Source organism: Mycteria americana, chromosome 6 (genome assembly GCF_035582795.1).
Source record: "Mycteria americana isolate JAX WOST 10 ecotype Jacksonville Zoo and Gardens chromosome 6, USCA_MyAme_1.0, whole genome shotgun sequence".
Lineage (NCBI taxonomy): Eukaryota > Metazoa > Chordata > Aves > Ciconiiformes > Ciconiidae > Mycteria > Mycteria americana.
In genome coordinates this window covers 29,956,272-29,983,900 of record NC_134370.1, presented here as the reverse complement: position 1 = coordinate 29,983,900, position 27,629 = coordinate 29,956,272, and the positions used below count along the sequence as shown (strand labels likewise).

Genomic DNA, 27,629 nt, shown 5'->3' with positions numbered 1-27,629 from the left:
CTAGAGATCCTACTAGAGGCCTACATAAGTGTTACTATGTTCAGAATTGCAGAGCTGTGTTCCATTTCAAGAATCCAGCCCCTGGTGACCTGCAGAGGACCACACTTTAACAAAATTCCAAGACCACTTGGGTATCTTGACCTTTTATCTGGCTGCCAAGTCACTTTGTTTCTCCAAGTATCAGACACATAGCTAAAGAATGTCCTACCTCTGTAAGCCTACTTGCTGTGAAAAGCCCAGCTGTCATCTTATCTGAGCACTGTGCACTAAGAACAGCTGCCAGCTAATAAGCATTGCTTATTTGCTGTGTCCTGATTTGGTTTGTTATGAGGTGCTAATAGTAACTATGGAAAACCTCCTGGGCCAGTGTCCCAAGTGATTAATGCAGAAAATGTCCAGCTAAGTCTCCATGGAAAGTTCATTAGAATTTTCTTTTCATAGGTCACAAACATTGATGGATTAAACCACACAAAAAGCAATATTAACAAAAGAAAATTTTCCTGAAGGACAATGAAGTTTGTGTGCAAAAATCCGAACTTTAATATGGGCTAACTGTAGAATTAATTGTGGCTATTATTAGCACAGGTATTTATTATCATTGTAGCACCTTAAATGTATAGTGTGCTTTATAAGCTTGGACAAGACAAGTTTCTTTTCCTAGATGGGCTTATCATCTAGGTCAGACAAAGTACAGAAGGCAACAGTGAGTCAGGGGAAATGACTATTTGAAGAGAGATGGATTTACATGGGGTTCGGGAGGGAAGTCTACACTGGGATTTGGAAGACAACCACCTAAGAAATCAGAGACTGCCCAAAGCAGTAGCATATAGAAATATACTCAATGTGCCTTTCCTATGTGTTCAGAGATTCCCAGGAAAAAAATAACCACGGAGGTGCAGTAAGGCATATGGATTAGTGCACTTTACATCTCAAAATACACATCACATATGAAAAAAGTACTGAGAAACTGCCTATTAAAGGCATGACTAGGAGACTAACCCAACAGGTACACAACAGCTTCCCTCATGTCCCACTTCACTCTTGAAACAAATCAGTTGCATACAAAACTGTCACAACCCTGTTATTTGAAATATTGCCCTGCAAAATGAATGTTTGGAGCTAAAAAAGAACACTTCTATGCCCAGCAGTTTCTATCTGGTCATTCATCAGAATAGAGCAAGGAGCACAGGAAGGTAATAGTAACAGTTCTGCAACTCTTTCACTCCATTTCCTGAGTTGGTTGCCTCAGTAGTATCCAGCTTACCAGTGAAACAATGCAGGACTACATCTACACTGTGTGACAGCCCAGAGTGCAAGGGCTGCTAAGACACAAATTTCAGGAGGACAAATTAACTACTGTGATGAGATTTTTTTTTATAATCCAAACACTAAGCAACTGCTCCCATAGATCTAGGTTACCGGTCTGTTTTCATGGGGTTTAGGATGTATAACAAATGGATCAAGAACACATCGTGTGCATTTTTTTTAAATGTGAAATAGCCTGATGATAATGTAATTAGTTGTACCTTTTCTATGGATAAATATACTACCCTCACCTTCATTCATAGCTCAGCTAAGGAAAATATCTTGTCCTGTAGCAAAGTAAAGCTAGGAATCTCCAGCATGTATCTTGCACATCAGAAAGCAGAAAACAGGACAAGGCCAGTGACAGGAGTTGTTGTTGCTGCAAATCAAACTGCTTTCATTAGAATAACTAGTTTAGAATAAACTGACCACTTCCTGTACAAGAGTAAAATTTTTTCCAAGGCTGTTGGACTGCATGAAATTGTAAATAAAATGTGAATGACCTTATTCTGTCTCTGCTGTGGTGAACTTTGTAGGCCTGAATTCAAAAGCACAATGGCAAGTTTCCAGCTAAACCTAACCATTTAAGCAATCACAAACCGCAAAAGGACATTTTAAGACTGCCTCCCTTGTTATCAAAAGTGCAGCACTGAGTAATGAGATTGTCATCAGAAACTGACAAACCTTGCTTTGGAAAAAAGAATCTGTTCACCAATGTTGGTACTTCGTGCAATACTCTATGAATAGTTCCCACCCATACTTCTTGCTGCATTTTGCATTGTCAATCTCAGACATTAAGGAAATTAAGATAGGAACTTAGCTTTCAGTGCAATTCGCCACAGCCCCTTGAAAAATTTCTGGGAATAGTCCTCATTTGTAATTTGCCAGTAATTTCTCACCTTTAAAATGGTAGCAATATGAATAATGGTGATAATTCAGATGCAAAACAGAAATATTCTGGGCCTTCTAATGAGGATACTTTTTGGCCACAAGACCAGTGGCTTTGGAAGTTTGTTGACTACTTTTCAGTGTTTACTTTTGTAGCTATCTATTACTACAGCTATCCAGAATGCATTCCTGTTAGTCCTGGATCACTTATTCAAATAAAGGGCTGTAGTCTGGTGGATTCTTCTGCTGTCCACATGGCTCCAGTAGTAGCTCCCCACCTGAGGATGTGATGATTTCTTCCTAGAAAGACAAAACCAATTAAAATATCATTCATAGATGTCTAAGCCTTTCCCTGTCTTCTAAGAAAAGTAACTTATAGCCATAAAGACCACCACTCCACTGTAATTGGTAACCAATTATGAATAAATGCTTGATAAAATAAGTACAGACCAGCAAAAGGATCCTATCAACTATTCAATTTCTTCATGCTTGTTCGTCTCATACTTACGCCAGTAGTAACTTGTGCTAGTATCAAATAGTGAAATCAAACGGTTGGTGTACAAAAAAGGCTGTGATTTGTACTACCTGTAAGCTGCTATGCTACTTAAGAAAAACAGCTACAGATGCCTATACAGGATGTTCTCAAGGGTTAATTTAACAGACATATGTAAGTCCCACTATGCTACTTCCATAGTCATGGGGATAAAAGAAGCTTCTCCAGGCAGATTGAGCAAGAGCTCAATGTTGAGTGCTCACACACAACAGTAACTGCTTTCTGAGTGATTACAGAGAGTTGAAAGATACTAACCTTGCTAGGATAAAGACAGTATTTAAAAATAGTACCTATTCTCATTAATTAAATACCCAGTCTGTCCTTCCAGTAATTAATTACCAAGATGAATACAAAAAAACTTACAGGAAAAGTAGAGAACTTGGTCTTTGCACTTATTCCTAGAGTAATGATAGTTCATTTTTATTTTTGTAGAAGCTTAAGATTTATAGATGCACCAAAATGATCCAGAATCCAGAATCTATTGACTAAAATAGCAATCCTTCATCTGAAAGTTTAGATCCAAGTTATGGATCTATATATGGGCCTAACATTTTCAAAACTTATCTAGTTTCTATTGAAATTCAATGGAAATTTGGTGCCTGATTTCCTCAGAACATATGCAGGCTCCCAGTTGTGGTTCCTTCCCAATCACTACATCACACTGAGGATAAGTTCGGAAAGTTACAACTCAAATTAAAGGCTTTTGAGAAGGTTATGAGGAAGTAAATACAAAGATTTAACAATGATCTTGGATATGTTATTGCTGCTTTCCACGCAGTATTTAAATGCAAATAGTAATAAGAAACAATGCACACTCACACCTTCTTCTGTAAGAAGTTTGTTCTTCCAGCTAATGGTTGCCACCCCCTTGTATCTGTGACCTGAGTTGCTTTAGTAACCTTTTCTTAATTTTTTAAAATCCAAATGAAGCAGGTTTAGATGAACAAGTATAATCAACTAAAAAAGTAGTTATGCCAGTTATGCCAGCCCTGCTCATTTTGATTGAAAGTGAAAAGGACCCTCAAAGAGAAGTCCATGCAACTTTTGGGGTGAGGAAGTATAGTCTTGCCAAAAATAGTCCTGAGGAAGCAGCAACTTTTCCAAAAAATATAGCAATAGGCTCAAGAGACAGTGTGCCCTCAGTGCAACCATTTACATAAAGATTGCGTAGTTGGTTACCAGAAGGCTTTGGGACAATTGACAATGTACTTCACCACAAAGGGCAGAAAAGCTTCAAAGAAAACCATGTGAGAGACAGGATAAGATGCCTCCTGAAGTGATTGCCAAAGAGACCAGTTTTAATATAGCTATTAAGCTAGACAGTTAAAAGAGAATTGTGTGGTGACATTAAAGGTGAACCACTTTCTCTGATAGGCTTACTACAGGGTGAGCTATTAACTATTATCAGGGGACACCTAAGAAAACTTTTTTTTTTTTTTTTTTAATGTCAGGAACTAAAAGCCATTCTGCTTCTGACAAGTGCCCTACTGCTGTCTGTAAATAGATGTGTTTCTAGTACAGTGATTGCCTAGGATGATCTGTGATGAAAATATAAGAACATAGCTGGAGTAGAGATGGATGGAATTGGTTGTCACCATCACCCCTTTCCAGGAGCACAGGGGATATGATTTTACCCAGAGCTCCTACATCCAATGCCTGATAATCTGCATTTGAGGTGGTGTATGTGTGCTTTTCTTTCCCTGACAAGGCCCTGGTTAGACTCTTTCCAGTTGTACTGGGTCTGGCTGGGATGGAGTTAACTTTCTTCACAGAAGTTTGTATGGTGGTGTGTTTTGAATTTGTGGCTAAAACAGTGTTGATAACACACTAATGTTTTGGCTATTGCTGATCAGTGCTTGCACAGTATCAAGGCTTTCTCTTTTTCCCACTCAGCCCCTGCTTGCAGGGAGTAGGCTGGGGATAAGCGAGAAGCTGGGAGGGGACACAGCCCAGATGGTTGACCCAAACTGGCCAAAAGGATATTCCATACCATATAATGTCATGCTCAGCAATTAAAACTAGGATAGAGGAAGAAGGGTGTAGGGGGTTTTGGCTTCCAAGGTCACCACTGAAAGAGAATTTAATCAAATTAGGGGAGGAGGTATTTTTTGGTCAAATGTGACACCTACTGTCCTCCCATGTGGAAATATCATGTCATAGCGATCTGTGAGGGGACACTAAGGCAAACCTCATTTGTCTTAACTTTTTATTTGATCTTAAAATAAAGCCACCTCTGTGTGCACACATATGAGCAGCTAAGATAGGAGAAAGAAGGTGAGGGAGAAGAGGCCGACCAAAATCTAACTTTCAGAACAAATTAATCATTTTCAGTGAACCTGAGTGAGTTTGGGATTTTCTGCTCTTGATTTTTTTTTTGTTTGGGCACTTAAAAATCCTATTTAGGAAGTGAACATCTATATTTTTATGAAGGATATCACATTATAATCTCTGTTCCTTCATGTAATGCAAATTCTGAGAAACTCAACTTCTTTTTGTTAAGCCAATAAAATCCAAAATAATTGACTTCTACTGTACAGCTAATAACAATTGAAATGTAAGGATTACAGCTGGAAGAAACAGTGTGCAAGTTTGACTGAAGAGATGTTGTAAACTAGCTGAAATAAGAGAAAGATTTAAAAGAGAAGGGAAATTAGAAGAAAAATAATCTCTGTTTAGTGTATGTGAGACTGAATACTGAAAAAAGTAAAAGCTCTGAAGAAAAGGAGGAGCAAAAAATTAATAGAATTAGTTTGAGACAAGAGTGAGAAAAGGATAAAAAAGGAAAGGGAACTAGAAAAGAGAAGATGAAGAGAAAATTTAAGGGATGCTAAGAAAAAAGCAGAATTAAAACTGATGAAGATGGGGAGAGATGCAAGATGATTAAAACAGAAACAGTGGTACTGTTTAGTCACAGCCTGGCAACAAGAAACACAAGTTAGAGGCAAAGTAATTCAAACCCATCTAAAGTCAAAGACGAGTAGTAAATTACTCTTGTAAGATTGTTTTGGATAATAAGGAATGACGCTTAGCACATCCCTAAAAGAGAACCCTTCTATGCTCCCTTGTTCACTGCAGGGCCCCACTCCTTTGCTTTTGCATGTTACAGCCCTCACATCAAAGGTCGAAAAAAGCTGAAATTTCATTGAAAGCCCTTTCTATGGCATTTCCAATCCAATTTTGCACAGCAAAGAGGCTCAGAAGCTCGATAAGCTCTCTCAGCCCTTATTAGTCCATTTTTAGCCCAGGAGAGCATGCATTGCATAAGAATCTGCTTAGAAGGGGACACAAATACATGTTGAAGCATTTGAAAGAAGGGGAAAAGCCTTCTGATCCACTGCAACAAAAGACACAAACTATAAATGTTACAACTAGGCTTACTGGAGAATATATACATATATTCTTTTCCCCACTATGGTTACTTCTACTTTCCCATGTGGTTTCAAATTACATGGTTCCTCTTTAAATTATTAATCCATTCCACTCAGCTATTGATTTTTACCTAGCAAGTGTTACCTTGTGAAAATCAATAAGATCTGTCAGTGTTGCATGTCGGTTTGGATCTACACCCAAGAAGCTGTAGAAATCCCCCGAAGCATCAACCAGGAAGTGTTTGAACCCACTTTGCTGGCGGTAAGACAACGCATAGCCCCAGATTTTCTCACTGACTCGCACCAGGAATGTTCCTTCAGATTTATTCATCAACAACTCTTCTGCCTCTTGGCGGCTGATAATACCTGGTAAGAAAAAAACCTATGCTTATGCAGATAACAGGTCTGTCAGAGTAAATCAAATGCAACAAATACAGAGCAGAAGTGAAATTAAAATGGCGTAACTTCTCAGGACTGAAATTTTTATAGGAGGAGTTAGAGCTATGGAGACAACGTTTATGCTGTTTGCTTCTGAAGGATAGCTATAAGAGTTTTGATGGACTCTGATGGGGTATGCTTTTTAATTAACGATTAAGAATTGCTTTTTCCCATCCTTACTGCTTTTTCAAAGGAAGTGCATAAACGCAACTGGCTTATCAGACCAGCAAATTCTGTACAAGTGATCATTTAGCAGACTAGCATGGTTTGGCATTGCAATTTGAATTTGCAATACATTGCTGATATTTGCTATTGTATTGCAGTACTTCTGACTGTGTTGCCTGACAACTATTTTATAGGCCCTAAAGAAGGAACATAAAGCACGTGCCGGGAGAAAAAGCATTTGTCTGCTTTTGTACATCCATACATACACACATCCATAGATGCATATAGATAAATTGGAGCACAAAGAAATCAAATCCTGCAACAGAGCTGCTAACAGAGATGGGTATGTTAGATCACTTATCCACAGGCTTGCATTTCTAGGGAACATTGTCACAGAGGAAAACAAGAAACAAAGATCATAGTCCTTTCCTTCTGGGACATTTCAGGCTCAATATCAGAGTAATAGTCTCCTCTAGTTAAAACCTGTAGCCATGAACTAAACAAAGTACCAACACAAAGAGAAGATCGAATACTGTATTTGTTGACTAGAAGTGAACTAGTCTTTCCAATTCATAATGAACAATAATGAGTTATGCACCTTGCTTCAGGACAAGAAAAGACAAAATTAGTTGGGGCTTCTTGCAGTACATAACTGTCATCCTGTGGTCATTTTCTCTATGAGCCAATTTACCTCTCTGGACAAACTCTGGCCAAACTCAATCAGGGAACAAACTCTCTCCCCGTATCCTGGTCACCAAGCAGTTGTTTTATAGGTTAATTCATTCCTTTGCTTATGACAAACTTATTTGTCAGGGCAAAAGAATCATAGAATCATAGAATCATTTAGGTTGGAAAAGACCTTTAAGATCAAGTCCAACTGCTAACCTACACTGCGAAGTCCACCACTAAACCATGTACCTAAGCACCACATCTACGCATCTTTTCAATACCTCCAGGGATGGTGACTCAACCCCTTCCCTGGGCAACCTGTTCTGATGCTTGACAACCCATTCAGTGAAGAAATTTTTTCCTAATATCCAGTCTAAACCTCCTCTGGCACAACTTGAGGATATTTCCTCTCATCCTATGGCTTGTTACTTGGGAGAAGAGACCAACACCCACCTTGCTACAACCTCCTTTCAAGTAGTTGTAGAGAGCAACAAGGTCTCCCTTCAGCCTCCTTTTCTCCAGGCTAAACAACCCCAGTTCCCTCAGCTGCTCCTCATAAGATTTGTTCTCCAGACCCTTCACCAGCTTTGTTGCCCTTCTCTGGACACACTCCAGCACCTCAATGTCTTTCTTGTAGTGAGGGGCCCAAAACTGAACACAGTATTCGAGGTGCAGCCTCACCAGTGCCAAGTACAAGGGCAAAATCACTTCGCTACTCCTTCTGGCCACACTATTCTTGATACAAGCCAGGATGCTCTTAGCCTTCTTGGCCACTTGGGCACCCTGCCGGCTCATATTCAGCCAGCTATCAACCAACACCCCCAGGTCCTTTTCCACCGGGCAGCTTTCCAGCCACTCTTCCCCAAGCCAGTAGCATTGCATAGGGTTGCTGTGACCCAAGTGCAGGACCTAGCATTTACCCTTGTTGAATCTCATACAATTGACCTCGGCCCATCGATCCAGCCTGTCCAGATTCCTCTGTAAGAGACTTCCTATCTTCAAGCAGATCAACACTCCCGCACAACTTGGTGTTGTCTACAAACTTACTGAGGGTGCACTTGATCCCCTCATCCAGATCATTGATAAAGATATTAAACAGAACTGGCCCCAATACTGAGCCCTGGGGAACACCACTTGTGACCGGCCGCCAACTGGTTTTAACTCCATTCACCACAACTCCCTGGGCTTGGCCATCCAGCCAGTTTTTTACCCAGTGAAGAGTCCAAGCCATGAGCTGCCAGTTTCTCCAGGAGAATGCTGTGGAAGACAGTGTCAAAGGCTTTACTAAAGTCTAGGTAGACAACATCCACAGCCTTTCCCTCATCCACTAAGCGCGTCACTTTGTCACAGAAGGAGATCAGGTTGGTCAAGCAGAACCTGCCTTTCATAAACCCATGCTGACTGGGCCTAATCACCTGGTCGTCTTGTATGTGCCACGTGATGACACTCAAGATGGTCTGCTCCATAACCTTCCCCGGCACCAAGGTCAGGCTGATAGGCCTGTAGTTCCCTGGATCCTCCTTCTGGCCCTTCTTGTGGATGGGCATCACATATGCTAACCTCCAGTCAATTGGGACCTCCCCAGTTAGCCAGGTCTGCTGATAAAAGATTGAAAGCAGCTTGGTGAGCACTTCCACCAGCTCCCTTGGTGCTCTTTGGGTGGATCTCATCCGGCCCCATAGACTTGTGTGCGTCTAAGTGGTGTAGCAGGTCGCTATTTCCCCTTGGATTATGGAGGCTTCATTCTGCTCCCTGTCTCTGTCTTCCAGCTCAGGAGGCTGGGTACCCAGAGAACAAGACTGTCTTACAGAGTCTTACTATTAAAGACCGAGGCAAAGAAGGCATTAAATACCTCAGCCTTCTCCTCATCCTTGGTCACTATCTCCTCACCCCATGTCAAATAAAGGACAGAGATTCTCCTTGGCCCTCCTTTTGTTGCTAATGTATTTACAGAAACATTTTTTATTGTCTTTTATGGCAGTAGACAGATTAAGTTCTAGTTGGGCTTTGGCCCTTCTAATTTTCTCCCTGCATAACCTCACAACACCTTTGTAGTCCTCCCGAGTTGCCCGCCCCTTCTTCCAAAGGTCATAAACTCTCCTTTTTTTCCCCTGAGTTCCGGCCAAAGGTCTCTGTTCAGCCAGGCCAGTCTTCTTCCCTGCCAGCTTGTCTTTCGGCACATGGGAACAGCCTGCTCCTGCCCCTTTAAGATTCCCTTCTTGAAGAATGTCCAGTCTTCCTAGACTGCTTTGCCCTTCAGGACTGCCTCCCAAGGGACTCTGTCAACCAGTCTCCGGAATTCCAAGGTAGCAGTTCTGCTGACCCCCCTCCTTACTTCTCCAAGAATCAAAAACTCTATCATTTTGTGATCGCCATGCCCAAGACAGCCTCCAACCATCACATGGCTCACAACTCCTTCTCTGTTCATGACCAAGAGGTCCAGCGGGGCACCTTCCCTTGTTGGCTCACTCACCAGCTGTGTCAGGAAGTTATCTGCCACACGCTCCAGGAACCTCCTAGACTGTTTCCTCTCCACTGTATTGTATTTCCAGCAGACATCTGGTAAGTTGAAGTCCCCCACAAGAACAAGGGCTAGCAATTGTGAGGCTTCTCCCAGCTACTTATAGAATAGTTCATCTGTCTCTTCATCCTGGTTGGGTGGTCTGTAACAGACTCCCACCATGACATCTGCCTTTTTGGCCTTCCCCCTGATTCTTACCCGTAAACACTCAACCTTATTGTCACCATCATTGAGCTCTAGACAATCAAAACACTCCACAGGACTACCCCACAGCCTCTCCTTCCTTGCCTATCCCTTCTGAAGAGTTTATAGCCATCCATTGCAGCACTCCAGTTGTGTGAGTCATCCCACCGTGTTTCCATGATGGCAACTATATCGTAGTTTTCCTGCGGCACAATGGCTGCCAGCTCCTCCTGTTTGTTGCCCATGCTGTGTGCGTTGGTGTAGATGCACTTCAGTTGGGCTATTGATCCTGCCACCTTTTTGGGGGGAGAAGCCCTCCTTCCTATGTGACCATTCTCAGGTGCTTCCATAGTTTCTAACACACCCATAACCCTTTCATCTTTGCTGCTGCATGGATCTCCATCCCCTACCTCCACTGAGACAGCAGAGCAAAGGACCTCGCCAGCGCACCGTCCCTCAAACATTGGCATGCCACCCTCAGGCTTATCTCTAGCAAGCCTCGTTTTATCCCATTCCACCTTCAAATCTAGTTTAAAGCTCTTTCAATGAGCCCTGCTAACTCCTGTGCAAAGATCTGTTTCCCCTTTTGAGACAGGTGTACCCCATCTGTCGCTAGCAGGCCTGGTGTCATGTAGACCAACCCATGATCAAAAGGATCACAAATTCAGATTTTCAGAGTAAGCAAGGAATAAAGTTTAACAGGAGTAGAGCTTTCAAGAACTTTCCCATTTTATTCTTCTGTGTTGGAAAAATGTTCATCTCCCTTTTTTCTTTCTGATCCTAGGACACAACACTGAAGTTGCTTGTACTTCTGCTTGCAAACAGGGTATAACAGATAAACCCTATTCTGATCACACCCCACATGAAAGGTGTGATCAGAATTGTACCCAGCACTGAACCAGGTCTTACCATCCACCTAGAGAGCCTGGTTGCAATTTTTCTGGTAGGTCTAGAGGACAGTAAGCTCATGTCTCATAATTATCTGTGAAATACCAGATGCTTGCTTTAATCAGGAACAGATGTTGAATTAGGCCATCCTGAATGTGAACATGGCACAAATGTCAATAAATAATATATGTACATGTTCCAAAGTTACTCTCTGTGAAGCTAAACTTTTTCAAAAATTCTCATGTAATATTTAATGGAACTGCTTGTCATCATAGAATCCTACACATGTCCTAGTGAGAGTTCCATGGAGTCCAAGTACTGAAAAGCCACATTGTTTTAGTGTAATAATAACCATAGCCCAGGGATTACCAATTCATACAAAGAAGGGCCTACCTGAAAGACCAAAGTTTGGGATGCTCTAATTAAGCCCACAAGGAAAATTATGCCTCTGGGAGACATAGGAAGGGACTGAGGAGATCTGGGTCCAAAAAGCAAGCACTATGTGATGTTAGGAAAGAGAGACAAGCATCTCCTCCTTTCACTTTTGTCTACTTTGAGGCAATTAATTTCTTGTACAGTTTTACTTGGTGCAATGATGAACATGACAAGGGCTCAATCTGATTGGGGCTCAGAGGTCCCTACTGAAATATCCTCAGTACTAAGAAGAAACATACAGATATATACTCTGCTGAATGACGTATGAAAAAATTCTCTTTTCTGGAGGATATTGCATCATCTTTGCACCAGACATGCAAAACAGGCAGTAAACACGCAAACATATGCATTTGTTTAGAAACAGCATGCAATTGCTCAGCCAACAGTGTCAATTACTGCACTTTGCAAAACTAAAAACAGTTTTATTGGAAGAATTCCAACATGAATTGTTAAAAATTCCTGAATTCTGTTCAAATGAAAAGATAGTACTAATATGAATCCATATGATACAGCATATTATGTGAAGCTGTAACACTAGATCCCAATACCAGGTGCCCCGTGCCAAGAACTACACAAAAATTGATTCTGAAATCTCACTATTTGTTAAGGCAACTATCCAGTCTTCTCTCAAATTGCCCTAATTTAAATATACAATGAGAGGTTTTATTAGTGATTATGATGCCTACTTCCTTGACAAATCTCTGCTAGAAATACAGGTAGATGAACCACACTAACAAGCTCACAGCATTCAATACAGGAAAAGATACCAATAATCAATATTTCTACTGTAATTCTAGATTGAAACCATGCTGGTAACTTTTGGGATAGGAACTGAGTGCTGTTACAACTACCCCTTTCTCTGAGCAGTGTCAGAACTGTTGTGCAGCCCTGCTAGGGAATGAGGTGGTCTAGACAATTTAGCACCTATAAAAATAGAGGGGTTGTAAAAAAAGAGGGGTTGTATTATATGGTGAACATTATTCTTAGGACATTTCTAGGGTTTGAATGACCATCACTATCAGGGATATAATATGAAATTCATTTAGCATCGATTAGTTTAATGCTAAACAATCTGTTCACCCGCTCTCAACTCCCACTAGTAGAGCTAAAACACTGCAGGCTTCCACATGATGTCATCTTCTTTGCCAGACCTTATTTTTGTTCTGGGCACTTTATATCATTGAGTAGGTGAGAAATGCTACATTGCTCACGGCCAAGTTCTTTTTTGTTTTAATTCTCTTTTCTGCTAAAGATGGTGTAATAAATTGTCAGCCAGCTGCTTTCTTCCCTTTTTCTCTCCTGATTCTGTTAACAGCTCATGAGAAACCATCTCTCCCCACCACCTCCTCCCTCTCTCTGCCTCCCAGTTATTTTATTTTTCTCTGGTACAATTCTTCAGTGGGTGGTGATTGCAGCAATGAAAGTCTCCCTCCACCCTTTAAAAAACATTATAGTGTTCTCAAGACAGCCAGAAAAAGAGTGGCACTGCTCACTCCTGAGATGGCTGTAGAGAAATAAACAACATCTGTGAAACCGCTACATGAACATTTAAAATTGTTTGAACTGAAGTCAAGAAACTTTGGTTTCCCAAGGCTCTGGTAAGAGGTTTAGAATCACCGATGCTCTTATTTGTGCTAGTTAGGACATTAATTGGAAATATTATCTGGAAAAGAAACCACTGATGCTTTGAAAGCTAATTTTCCCCTCTCTCTAATTCTTGCTAATCTCTTAAAAAAAAAGAAAAAAAGGCAACGTCTTCACTTGGTTTAAAACAACACTGTCAAAAGCCGTAATCCTTTCACATAAGCACAACTTTGCAAATCAGTCATTTAAATAAATACTTCACAATTAATCAATCTATCATCAGTATCATTTTAACTCGTCATGTGGCCAAATACACAATAGCATATTTGGACAGCAGTTAGCAACCCCACTGAAACTCACATCTTCTACCTGTCATGCCAAATAATTTCAGAGTATACAAACTGCTGTTGTCTATAACAAACTGTAAAAGAGCAGTAGGGTTTTGACTGGGAGAGTATCAAAGGTGTAACTAACTCCTCTTGAAAGCATGAAACCCTATCAGCTGGCTTGAGTTTTAGCCCCCCGCCAGGCAAATTTATTGCATGCATCTATGACGTTACACGCATCTACCTGTCCACTTTAAACATTCTAGTTTTGCAATGCTTATACATATTAACATTCTGCTATACATATTAACATTCTTAGCAAGAGAATAACATTTTGGAAGACAGTTATTTCAAATCATAGGACATTCATCATCAACTGACGTGTTCCTAATTAACAGCTTCATTTTTAAATACAATGTCTGTAATGACAATTTGTAGATGATAGGCAAGTCTTAACATTTTTGTTATAATTATTTTATTTTTACTGCCACCAATCTTCCAAAAAGGAAAAACAACATCCTAACATTTAGAGTATATTAAGTTCACGTGGGAACTGAGTCGTCCATTATGAATTTAGTGGGCACAGCTAAGCAATCTTAATGCTGCCTTCCAAGTTTACAGCAGCCTCAACAGCAGAAAATGCTATTCTGAAATATTATGCAATGACACTTCAGCTTCCCACTCTTCTCTCAGCATTATCCTACATACATCCTTGAGTGAAACTCAGGAGATGAAATACATAAATATTTGCTAAGAGAATGCCACAACAAGCATGAATCCAAACTAGAAAAGCTGATAAACTTTGCCAACAAGGCAAGACTATATACTAGAGGTCTAAAATTATTTTTTTATTATACAGACAAAGTTACGTCATGTCCATTGTTGTAATCTACCTGTGGTCCAATGTACCACGTGTAATAGCAATGTCAATATATAAAGATAATTTGGCCTTTAATGATCAATATATTTTTAATATGCATATGTGCATTTATATACGCCAAGAGGTCGACTAAGATTAGAGGGACAGCAGGTACAAACACAGCCCAGAAGCGTTCATTTACCCTTCTGCAATAGAAGCTATTTGGTTAGCTGATGTTTTCTGTTTTCATATTTTTTCATTAGCTTCATCTCAAACACTCTAGTGCATGCGGTTTTACTCACAGAGCAAAAGTGTCACAAATACCGGCGTGAATAAATACTAATGAGAGCATTCATGCCAAAAGTGCTTTCATGACCATTATGAAAGGCCTTCTATTTCATGCAAAATTGGTTTGTTGAACAATTATGAATATTCACAGGTACTCAATGAAGAGGAAAGAGACTCATCCTGTTTATACAACTTAAGACATCTAACCAGGGAAGTGTGTGATTTAGGTCGCCAATCAAAATTAGGAGCAGGATCCAAAGCACAGAGGCGGCAATACCAGTATCTCTTTTGTTTTCAATGGGATTAGATCAAAGCCCATGCGAATACGAATATTCCTGGCAATCACTACTTGAATAATTCACATGCTAAAGGTCATACAGACACATTACACCTAGAGCAAGTGTAAACAATAAATAAATGAGTAAACACAAGGAATTATGAGGAATTAGCAGATAACTCCCAAATAACGTAAAGGACTATATTTGTCCAATTATACAGGTATATCTAAACAGTAATTTGAAAGATAGTGATAAAATGGCAGAAGGGTTAGAAGGATCAGTTTGCTAAGCACCAGCCAATCCCTTCCATTTTTTGGAACTGAAAAACTGAGCTAGACAGACATACTAGTTATAACTATACTATTTGGAATAAAATGTTTCCCAAAGGCAAATAAACAAGCAAATTTTCCAAAAATTTCCAAACAAATTTCCTCTCTCTGAGACTTAATTAGAGAGTCAAAAGTTGGATTACACCTCACCTTGCAAAAAAGCTGAAACAGATTTCAGAACAAACCACTATAAAAGCCTGAAAATAAATTTGTATAGAACAGATTTTAGGGTATTGGGTATTTTTAATCGAAACAGAAAAGTTCCAGTTTGAGGAGAGAAAATACATCATAGGTTTTTCTGCCTACATTATTATAATAATAAAAATCATGTAGTTGGAAGTAAAGACCCAACTTACTTGGGACCCAAATATGAATAAAGACAATCAGTTTTGAAATAAATAATCATAGAAACATAGAAACATTTAGGTTGGAAAAGATCTCTAGGATCACCTAGTCCAGCTGTCAACCCAGCACCTCCATGCCTAGTAAACCATGTCCTGAAGTGCGACATGTACATGTTTTTTGAACTCCTCCGGGGATGGTGACTCAACCACTTCCCTGGGCAGCATGTTCCAATACTTGACCACCATTTCAGTAAAGAAATTTTTCCTAATATGCAATCTAAACATCTCCTTATGCAACTTGAGGCCATTTCTTCTTGTTCTATCACTAGTTACTTGGGAGAAGAGACCAACCCACACCTCTCGACAACCTCCTTTCAGGTACTTGTAGAGAGTGATAAGGTCTCCCCTCAGCCTCCTTTTCTCCAGGCTAAACAACCCCAGCTCCCTCAGCCCCTCCTCATCAGACTTGTGCTCTAGACCCTTCACCAGCTTCGTTGCCCTTCTCTGGACACGCTCCAGCACTTCTATGTCTTTCTTGTAGTGAGGGGCCCAAAACTGAACACAGTATTTGAGGTGCAGCCTCACCAGTGCCGAGTACAGGGGCACGATCACTTCCCTAGTCCTGCTGGCCACACTACTTCTGATACAAGCCAGGATGCTGTTCGCTTTCTTGGCCACCTGGGCACACTGCTGGCTTATGTTCAGGTGGCTGTCAACCAGCACCCCCAGGTCCTTTTCCACCGGGCAGCTTTCCAGACACTCTTCCCCAAGCCTGTAGCGTTGCATGGGGTTTTTGTGACCCCAGTGCAGGACCTGACACTTGGCCTTGTTAAACCTCATACAATTGACCTCGGCCCATCGATCCAGCCTGTCCAGGTCCCTCTGCAGAGCCTTCCTACCCTCAAGCAGATAGACACTCCCGCCCAGTTTGGTGTCATCTGCAAACTTACTGAGGGAACACTCAATCCCCTCGTCCAGATCATTGATAAAGATATTAAACAGAACTGGCCCCAAAACTAAGCCCTGGGGAACACCACTTGTGACTGGCCGCCAACTGGTTTTAACTCCATTCACCACCACTCTCTGGGCTTAGCCATCCAGCCAGGTTTTTTACCCAGCAGAGAGTACACTCGCCTAAGCCATGAGCCGCCAGCTTCTCCAGGAGAATGCTGTGGGAGACAGTGTCAAAGGCTTTACTTTAAAGTCCAGGTAGATGACATCTACAGACATCTACACAAGATGGGTCACCTGGTCGTAGAAGGAGATCAGGTTGGTCAGGCAGGACCTGCCTTTCATGAACCCATGCTGTCTGGGCCTGATCCCCTGGTTGGCCTGCACATGCCTGTTGAGCGCACTCAAGATGAACTGCTCGATAATTTTCCCCAGTACGAAGGTTAGGCTGACAGGCCTGTAGTTCCCCAGATCTTCCTTCTGATCCTTCTTGTAGATGGGCATCACATTGCAAGCCTCAATAATGAGAAAAGTAAATAAACAGAAATTCAGAAGGCATTAATCCAACTACAGCCAGTATGGTTTAGGAAGAGCTGACAGCCTGTGTTAGCAAGCCAGCATTAATATAAACCACTGTCAGGAAGTGCAAGAACAGCTTGTAAGAACACTAGTCTATGAACCTAATGGAGGGGGGTCATACATTTCAGAGCCCACAGCAAAGGAAGATATACACGAGGAACAAACACAAGCTAAGATGAAAACTGAAGCTAGGGAACTAAGGTTTAGAATAAATCTGACCTTTTTTAGATCCCATAATAAGGTGGGACAGTAAAGGCTTGAAACAAATGTTCAAATGCATGACACTAGCAACCAGCTCTGGACTATGAGAGGGTGAAAAATCCAGCTCCTTCAACCACTCAGAAAGATCAAAAGCATAAAAGCAGGGATGATGCAGTGATTGCTTCCCTGCAGTGCAAGAACTAGAGCAGCTATAGTTTATGCTCTCAAGGAAAAGCAGTCTCTACATCACTCAAAGCAATAGTTTCCTCAGGCTGACTTTTTCAATTCTCTCCCACAGGTGCAAGTCTATATGTGGACTCTTAAGGCGACTGAGCATACTTATGGTTGTTCATTGGGAAGGACACAATCAATCTACAAAACTATGATGTCTAGAATGAATACTTTATGTTATCCTTGAGACTATCAATGTCACATATAATTTAAAGAACACTGTTGTCAGTTGAGGTGGTTTATGGACTGATCTGCAACTGAAATAGCCAAAAGATAATGTACATATCTAGGTCATACCTTGTCATTTCTCTGGCATTTACAGCAGGAGTAGCATGCACAATTAAATAAATGCACAAATATTTGCAGCAATAGGATCTTACAGTGTGCTACTCTATTAAAAAGGTTTCATCCTCTCCCTCTCCTTCCTTTTAGTCACAATACTTTTTTGGATAGTGCAACAAAACAAATAGTGAAAGAAGAGATCAATAGTATTGTGTGAGAAAAGCTATGGCTGAGAGATAACAATAGCTCTGCCTCTGCTATTTCAGAATAGAAGCAATAAAGACTGAAAAGCAAAGCAAGGGAGTAAATCAAAGATGGCTGGTAATAGAAACAAAGCTGTTGAAGCTATTCACCATCTGCTGTTAATGCAGGATAAACTCACATGGAAGTAGGTCTTCAAAAGAGTTCTGTTCCCATTTAGGTATCAAAATAACTGGCCAGGTTTAAAAAAAAAAAACAAAAACAAAAAAAAAACCCAAAACAACAAAAAACCCCAACCCAAACCAAACAGCACAATGACTGTTTTTTTTTTTCAAAACCTGGCCACAAGTGTCATGGCAAAAGCCCAAGAGCCAAGGAGCGTGCTGAGTTCCTATGAAATGCTTTTCCTACTTACAGCTGGTGAGAACGCAGATATTTCATGCTGTGCTGCAAGTTGGTAATCTGATTTAAGTCCTAGTAAACAGCACAGTATCCATAAATGTTACTAAGGGGCTATAGGCCTCTGTGCTGATAATAGAGAAAAGATGTGCAACAAAACACAAAAAGCAAAACCTAAAATATGGGTAAATAAACTAAAACCTTCCCATCTACATAGAACTGCAATGGAAGGCAAAGATGGGCTGGGATGTATTTAGAAAACAACAGGTTAAATGCACATTTGAATGTGGATAAATGTGCATAAACGCACTGGCTGTGTCACAGATAGGTTATCTGAGTACTCAGTGGTCAGTACGGGGGCAGCCTCCTTTCTGAGCTACGTAGGCAAAGTGAAGTGACATTGGTTAGGGAGCCTCTGGAGAAACCTTTCTTGGTTCCACATTCACCACCTTTTCTTCTGCGCAAGCTCAGGAGCGATGCATGCAGTAACATACCTAAGATAGAGATAAATCTGTGCTGTTGAAAGGTGAGCAGAAGTCCATTACCCATTGTTCACCATTCCTCTCCTTTATAACCATCCTGGTACATTTAAGATATATGCAGAATTGGGAAACAACACATCAGTGAATCTCAGCTACCTCCTCAGTGGGCCTTGCTCAGTACAGAAAGTATGCTCTGGGCTACGTACAGACATGTATAGAAAACCAAGGCCCAGAGGAATAATGTTTTTCTGATGGCAAGAGATCCCTTCAGGCAAGGATGAGGCATATTGATAATGCACCATGCCCTAAACCAGCTCTCCTTGAAGACTTAAGTGGTGCATAGGACTATCTTGAGCCTCTATACACAGGACAAATACCAAGGAAAATATCATATGTAAAAATATATAGGCTTGTTTTGTTGGGTTCCCCTCCCCCCCCTTTTCTTTTTTTAATTAATATGGATTCATCTCTCTGTTCTGTCAGGATAAAGCAGTTCTTAGAATAAAGAAAACTCAGACCTCAGAAGCTTTCTTAATTCCCTAAGGCTGAGCTTCTTTAAAGCAATTAAAAGCCTACTGAAATTCTGAAGGAAATGGGTGCCTTACTCCCCTGGGAATCTTTGAAAATCCTATCTAAATGAGTAATGCAGTTATAATGGGTATTTTTCTTAAGGTTTACAGAAAATCAGATGTGCTACATCCATTGTTGCCAGTGTGGCTCACAGTTAATTCCCTATGCACTCTGCAGAAAATATACCTTAATTGTCTCTCTTAAAGTTCATTCTATATCCAAACTATCAAATACCGTAAAAACCCTTTATACTCACTGTCAAAATATTTACACCATATTCACTAACAAGCAGTGCAGCACATAAAAGATAGGCGTTTGCATTACGTTTCTGGATACACCACTGGTATAATAGAGCTATAAATTTTTCTGTTAATGTTTCCACAAAGCATAGTCTTGGCTTTTTTCTTTCCTTCCTTTTAGATCAGCCTATAGAATGCATTAGCCAGGAGGAAAACAAAGATTTCAAACTCTCTCTTCTCTTTGTACATTATTAATTGTCACCTATCAGAGGAGAAAAGGTAGCACAAAAGACCTTTAACCTTTTATCTCATATATATATTTCTTGATTTTTTTCTTTAGACATGGGTTCTTCTGACCTGAAATCCCTGCATTAAACTTCTGCTATTACCATTTAACTTTTGTGAGTTTTCTCTTCTCATCGGAACAGCTTCTGAAAAGAAGCTCACTTTAAAAAATGGAACAGTTAACCATTCAATTTTCAGTGGTTTCTCAAACTACATTCTCTGTGTGTAATTTACCATGTATGATCAGTAAATTGACAGAAATTTAGGGGCAAGAATATTTAACTTCATTTTGCTCTCACTGACTATTGGAAGCCTCTATGTTCTAGTAACATAGGATGCCTTACATAAACAGTACAAATATTCTTGATAATGATGGTTTTTTCTTTGCTGATAGGATGACTAGAAAATAAGAAAGTGATTTGTTTAAAAACAAACAAACCAACCAACCAGTAAATACTTCCGGGCCTAGATAAGCAACCTAGACACTGTTATAGATAGTTGACATTCCCTGCAAATAGCATGGAAAATAAGCGTATTCATGAGGATGTCTGCAAACTCCACATAAGAAACAAACACGCTTTGAGAAAATATCAGTACACTAATCCAAATAAAGAACTTTGTTACAAATATTATTCCTGTAGGATGTGTTCACCTCCTTACAATACAGATGGGATTGAATTTTTATTTCTATTATGTGTGAAAAAGATAGCCAACTATAACAGACTATCTATAAACTTCTGTGATAAGCGCATGATGTGACACATGCAAAGTAGATATTAAGACCTTACTGCACCTTCTGAAACATTAAAAATTGCTTAATCAGTAAAGCACACAGAAATACCTCATTAGAGCAGCCTGACAGGGCTAGAAATAGTACAGTGGTGTCATACAAAAACATTGTAGAGCAAAGAAGCTGATTTAAGCTCTGATCCTGGTCCAGCAAAGAGAAGCACATCTGTTCTGGTACAATAGTCACTGATATTGTGTTTTGTGTGAAAATTGAAAAGTGTGGCATTTTTTATAAAGCTAGTGGCCAGTATTCACTATCCTTTCTCCAGGCAGGCAAAATATTTGCATTCATTCAGTCTTGGTCTTGCAAGCAACACAGGAAACAGAAAGGGAACTTCTAGCTTGTGGGCATCATTTGCAAGGACTTCTTAACCACTTCACTTGTTTACATTTCTCACCTTGTTACTTCTCATTTAAATCCTCAAATTTTGCTGAATTTGACAATGAGAGAGAAAATCTTCTGGTATGCAGACGAGACCTAAATCAAGGAAAAAGATGAGAAAGCTGATCTGTGAGAGGAGAGGATGAGAAAGCAAAAGCCCTCCTGGGATCTATTTATGTTCTCATAACTCCAGCCATCTTAAGTCCTTGTTCCTCCTAAATACTTCTGAGGGCAGCATGGCCATGAAAAAACATGGAAGATTGAGCTTTTACCAAACCAATTGCACAAAACAAAATAAAGCCCTTTAGATTTCTGTAAAAAGGCAAACTAGAAGAATTAGTTAAAGGTAGTCTCTTTGTAGCCCCTTCCTGGCTTTGTACAATGAATTCTGAGGCAACATTGCCAGATGACACTCCAGGGGGCACAGACGGACCAAAGACAAGAATAGTGCATGGAATAGCACTACTACTAAATAGTCTTGGCTAGGATGACATTCCTGCAGAGGCATGGTTTCAAAGAGCCCATTACTGGCTGATGGATAGTGGCTGAAGGAGACTTGGGAGGTACAGTTCTGAACACACAGAAACTGAGAAAAGTTTGTGAGGTTGGGGGGAATTCTTTCTTGAATCAAAGGCTCTTTTAAAAAAGAATTTAAAGAAACAGTCATATAAAAGTAGCAATTATTTGCAATTCAAAATCATCACTGTACACTTTAAACACTGAAGTCATCAGACGCAGAATTGAGCACAAGTTCTCTGATTTGCCACGCAAGCTGCATTTGGAACTTAAAACTCTACACACCTGCTCACTTAGTGCGTGTAAATGTTACCATTTCCCACTTTCTGCAAGTGGAAGATCAGTATGAAAAATTGCAAGCGTTAAAACTACTGTCAGTCTCAGAGAGCGCTTTTGAAAAAAAATCTCATCAGATTTTTATCAGCTTGCCACTTCTCCCTTCACCCAAGTATATATGTACATTTAACCACCAAGATTTTCTTTGAAAACCAGTGCCGGAAGAAATGCTTGTACTTGCAAATCAACAGGTGTTTAATCTCAACAAGAAATACAAGTCAAGCACAAAACTTCTACCTAGAAGGATAAACTATGCAATCCTTTAAAACAGCATACATATTTTACTAGCTCTGAAATAAGCATTACTGACTGGAGTGCGGAATACTATACAAAACATGTAATACCATAAGCACTATTTAAAAAATTAAATGCTAAAAAATGTACAATATATTTATTTTAGCACCAGGTTCTGCATCTGCACTACACATTTTAATATGATGTTTCTTAAGGAGTAAGATGCTTCTTTCTGTCCTCAAATTATTTTGACATAAGAAAAACGCAATATGCTAAAACCACTTATATATGGTTTCTCTTACAGTCTTACATTATTGATATGTAAATCATTTTTGATGCTTCCGAATTGTGAATATATGGATGCTTAGGCAAACAATCATTTATGTTTGCAAATGCAGACTGGATCCTTTGTGTAACCAGCCCCTCTTCTAAAACCGTGGCCACACTTAAGGATGTATAGAACAGAGAGCAATCATGCACGTTCATTAAAAAAGCCCACTGTGGTTACCCCACCATTTGCATGCTCTATCATGAATATACCACTTCTAGAGGAAAACAGGGGCTTTAATTCAGCGCCCATGGAATTCTTAATGTCTAGGCTATGATTATGACATTATACTGAATAAATAATATAATAAATAAATATAAACTCTGGCAGAACAGTTAGGGCCTGATTTGCTTTTGCCTTGTATGTTGTGCAGTCATTTATTCTGGGGTGGTTTTGTGACCCATTATAGCCATTTCTCCATCATGTAATTGAGAACAGAGAATACAGAGAAATTAAAAACTCAGGTCCTTGTCCACACAGACTGGACCGAGACAACCAGCTGCCAAAAAGCTTTCTAATAATAATAGTAATAAATTACTGAGAATTGTGATATGCTATGATTTCATATCAAAGGGAATAAGTAAGATGCCAACATTAAGTCCTAGTGCAGTTTTCCTATGCCACTATTGCCATAGCTGTAAATACCTTTGAAACATAGCTACTGGATTTACTAAATGAAGAAAAGGAACAAATTACTTAGATAATAGGAAGCTACTGGCAAATTTCATCAAGCCAATGAGAAGTAGCAAAATGAACAAGAAGATTCTTAAGTCATGAGTTAATTGCACTGGAGGCTGCATGATGCAGAGATTGACTATAAAAAGACAAACAAAAGCAAAGCAGCCCTATCTATATCACCACATTTTATGGGTACTCCTGCCTTTATCAGGGCATCTCCAAGAACCACACAAAAAACCCAGGAGGGAAAAACAGCACATTCAGTCATGAGCTAAATTATAAAAAGCCTGCAAGTTTTAATGATTAAAACTCAGGAAAAATCAGCGGGGTCACTTTCTCAAGCTCATCCCTACCAAAAAAAAAAAAAAAAAAAAAAAAGAGTCAATTTAAGAATATCTTCAATACATACTTAAGTTTTTCACAATTTTGGTGAATTAAGATAAAGCCCAACAATTCAAATTTGGACTTAGAAACTGAACTTACTGTCTTTATTAGAGGGTTGACGTATTTTATTTGGGTGCAATAAAGGAACCAAAAATATAGATTACAGCTTCAGGCAAACAGGAAATATACCCTAATCCTATTTAGAATAGAACTTAAAAAAAGAAATGAGATATACTGAATGAAAGCACATTTTAAGAACATCTGAAGAACAATGATCATGCTAGTGATATAAAAAGGAAGACAACTGGATTAGCTTTAGACTAGCAGATGTTACTGATACTTCTATACTTCAGTTTTCTATATGATGCATCTCTGCAGCAGAAATAATATTGAATAAATACTTAAATTACTTTCCATAAAGGCAATTAATTTGTAGTTGTACCTAAAACAAACAAGCTTCAAAATTAGTACTGTGAAACAGAGAAGTAAGATTTTGGCATGAGTAAGGACTATTAGATATTCAAAATCTGCTTGTATGTAAACTGAAAACCAAATCTCTCCATATATATCCATACTTAGTAAGTTTTATGCAAATGTCAAATTTCTGTGAACAAACATCTTGAATAGTGTAATACAAAATGCACAGCTGTGTGGGAAAGGGTTTGTAATTCTACTGGTTAATGACGGAGAGGTGATATCTAGGCTGACCATGTTTTTGAGCATTAGGAATGTTCAGAGCCTTCTTTGGGAGTCTTCCTGGTATATTGCTAGTTTAAGTGGCTTTATTTTATGCTAGTATTGATTTGTCATTCAGTACACTGGGAATGCATTATGAATACAACTTCATTAATTTAGTGGTCTCACTGTAAGAGCATTTGCCCAGTGAATGGACACCGAAATGTCTAGAAGTTAATTGAGTTACATGGTAGTAAACAAGATATCACATTACAGCCTCTGTCAAGCTGCTAATTTGCTAGAGTTGCTAATGTTTTCCACTGGCCTTTTTATATTGATACTGATTTGTATTGATGTACCTATGCTATTTTAATTTTAATTTGCTTTTTATCTGAGTATTTGGAAGTTAGATTTTCATTCTTCATTGCATCCAACAAGACTCATTAAACCTCTCGTTAGACCTCCAGCTCCATAAGCAACAACAGTTGACTTTTTGATTCTGGGGTCCATTCTACTTCAGCCCTAGGAAGGCAGCCCAAGGCTCATTCAGGTGGGTAGAGACCAGAATGTCATCGTCACTAGGGTGCAGTAAGCTCCAGCTTCTCTCTTCCCATAGTATGTTTCCTTGTACTTTATGACATAGCTGAGGGTTGGTCTATGCTCCTGGCATGAAACTATTAGTTTCAGGAAGAACCTAGACTATTGTTATAAATTTGGCCCACAGTTTACAGGCAATTTGACACACTAGCATGAATACACTGACTAGGTATCAGCTGATTATGGCAATTATATAGCGCAACTGGCTCTGCAATCACCACAACAATTTGTGAGTATAAGGTATAAAAACTTTTCAGGATGCTTTAATGATAACGTTCTTGATTGTGAATTAGACAGAAGAAAAGCAGTTGAATGCATTCTCAATTTTTTTTTAAATAATAAAAAACCCCTTGGTTATTAACAAAAATACAACCCACACTCAAAAATAACCTATCAACCCTTCTCCTTTTTATAATGAAATTAATAGATCCAAAGTGTAGGAAAACTTTACATGTATACAAATACATGCATGTGCCCATCATGGTCTTCAAAAGCATATATATCTTACAGCTTACATAGAACACTATAATCTCATAGGTGTTGAAGATGCCATCAAGATCCATTTTCTATAAACCTAAATGACAACTGTAATAGTGAATCACAGTGTCAGCAGAGCTCACTCAATAGAAGGAGAAAAATAAAAGTCACAGTTAACATGGAGCCCTGGAATTCGAATTTTACAGGTGGTGTTACAACAGATAACTAAGCAGAAAAATATACTGTGTTCTTTGCTTTTCATGCTTTTTTCATAGGTGAAGGAAAATGGTTTTGCCTCAAATATATTCAAGTTGTGTAAGGTTTAAGAATGCATACTTTTTTAGGTACATTACTGGTCAAATATGAAATCTATTTACATCTGTGAGGATCTTCCAGATGACATCACTGAGCTTAGAAGAAATCTTTCTACATGTTTTCTGATCAAGTAATCATTAGAACTTTTATTGCTAAAAGGGATACAAATTTAAATCATGCTATATCTGGAGTATTTTCGCATATTCAAATGAAAATAGCAGTTCCAGATAGATTTCTACAAAGCAGTTTGATTGTGGTATTTTCTGTAAGTACTTAAGAAACTATACTTCTTTACACAACTCAAAGAAAAGTAAATCTAGGGATAATATTGATACCTAATTTTTCTTCTCACACACTTGGCTAGATTTGGGAACTTTAAGCTAACTTTGTTAATTACAGTGCTTTCTAGCTGCTTGCCACATTCTTGCATATTGATTTAGTGTACTGTTCCTCGGGGAAAAAGTTACCTTTAGTCACTCAATAAAGTGAACAAGACACTGAAGCGCTGTTGAAAGTCAAATGAGAATAACATTCGGACAGTAAAAACTTCACGCCTAATGAGCAGCAGTATAATAAACACGAGCAGGTCTTACAATGATCCAGTTGTGGACGTCCTCTGGGGTTTGACCCAGTTCTCAGTTAAGCCACTAAAAACCAGCCACTAAATAGCCTCATTTCCTACTAGCACTGGAATTAAGGTGAGCTAGCAGCTAGGCTCAAACTCACAGCAGGATAATCTGAATTAGGTGTTTGAAGCCACTACTTAGTAAGCAGAAATGGTTTCAATGGAGGGACCAACTTCATCTGAGGTTCTGAAAAAGTTACAAACAGAAGCAAACAGAATTTTTTATTTAATCTCTAATACAAAGTCTGGAATTAAGAGTCTTTCATTTATGCTAAATTTCATCAACAGAACTATTCCAGTTTACATGATAAGAGGATCTGGACACAGACAGCAAGCGTGCAGAATCATTTGTTGCTACCACCATCTTAGCTCCCAAAGCTTCCGTTCCCACCCTGTAAACCGTAGCATGGTTAAGAGAGGAAATAGGAGAGGGAGCTCTGTCCCATGACTAACGAACTATTACTTTCTTGTATCTTTCTTGTATCTGGAGCGTGTGGCAGATAACTTCCTGACACAGCTGGTGAGTGAGCCGAGGGAAGGTGCCCCGCTGGACCTGTTGTTCACAAACAGAGAAGGACTTGTGAGCCATGTGATAGTTGGAGGCTGTCTTGGGCATGGTGATCACAAAATGATAGAGTTTTTGATTCTTGGAGAAGTAAGGAGGGGGGTCAGCAGAACTGCCACCTTAGACTTCCGGAGGGCAGACTTCGGCCTGTTTAGGAGACTGGTTGACAGAGTCCCCTGGGAGGCAGCACTAATGGGCAAAGGAGTCCAGGAAGGCTGGACATTCTTTAAGGAGGAAGTCCTAAAGGCACAAGAGCAGGCTGTCCCCAGGTGCCGAAAGACGAGCCGGCGGGGAAGAAGACCGGCCTGGCTGACTAGAGAGCTCTGGCTCGAACTCGGGAAAAAGAGGAGAGTCTACAACCTCTGGAAGAAGGGGCGGGCAACTCAGGAGGACTACAAAGGTGTAGCAAGGCTGTGCAGGGAGAAAATTAGAAGGGCCAAAGCTGAGCTAGAGCTCAATCTGGCTGCTGCTGTAAAAGACAACAAAAAACACTTCTTCAAATACATTAGCAGCAAAAGGAGAGCTAAGGAGAATCTCCAGCCCCTAGTAGACAGGGGAGGGAACACAGTGACCAAGGATGAGGAAAAGGCTGAGGTACTTAATGCCTTCTTTGCCTCAGTCTTTAATAGCAGGGCCAATTGTTCTATGGGTACCCAGCCCCCTGAGTCGGAAAATAGGGACAGGGACCAGAATGGAGCCCCCACAATCCAGGGGGAAAAGGTCAGTGACCTGCTGCACCACTTAGACACTCACAAGTCTATGGGGCCTGATGAGATCCACCCAAGAGTACTGAAGGAGCTGGCAGAAGTGCTCACCAAGCCCGTTTCCATCATTTACCAACAGTCCTGGCTAACTGGGGAGGTCCCAGTTGACTGGAGATTAGAAAA

At 39.8% G+C, this 27,629-nt stretch overlaps 1 protein-coding gene across 2 annotated transcripts in view; it reads right to left on the bottom strand.

Annotated features, from left to right (window-relative positions):
- Positions 1 to 627: 627 nt before the first annotated feature.
- Positions 628 to 27,629, bottom strand: part of SH2D4B (SH2 domain containing 4B) — a 74,462-nt gene continuing 47,460 nt past the window's right edge. For both annotated transcript variants that reach the window (XM_075504123.1, XM_075504124.1), the window contains exons 7-8: positions 6,260 to 6,480; positions 628 to 2,493 (exon numbers count right to left, since the gene is read on the bottom strand). In XM_075504123.1, the coding sequence (XP_075360238.1) occupies positions 2,401 to 2,493; positions 6,260 to 6,480 (314 nt within the window). In that variant the 3' untranslated portion in view covers positions 628 to 2,400. The remainder of the gene's footprint in view (positions 2,494 to 6,259; positions 6,481 to 27,629) is intronic.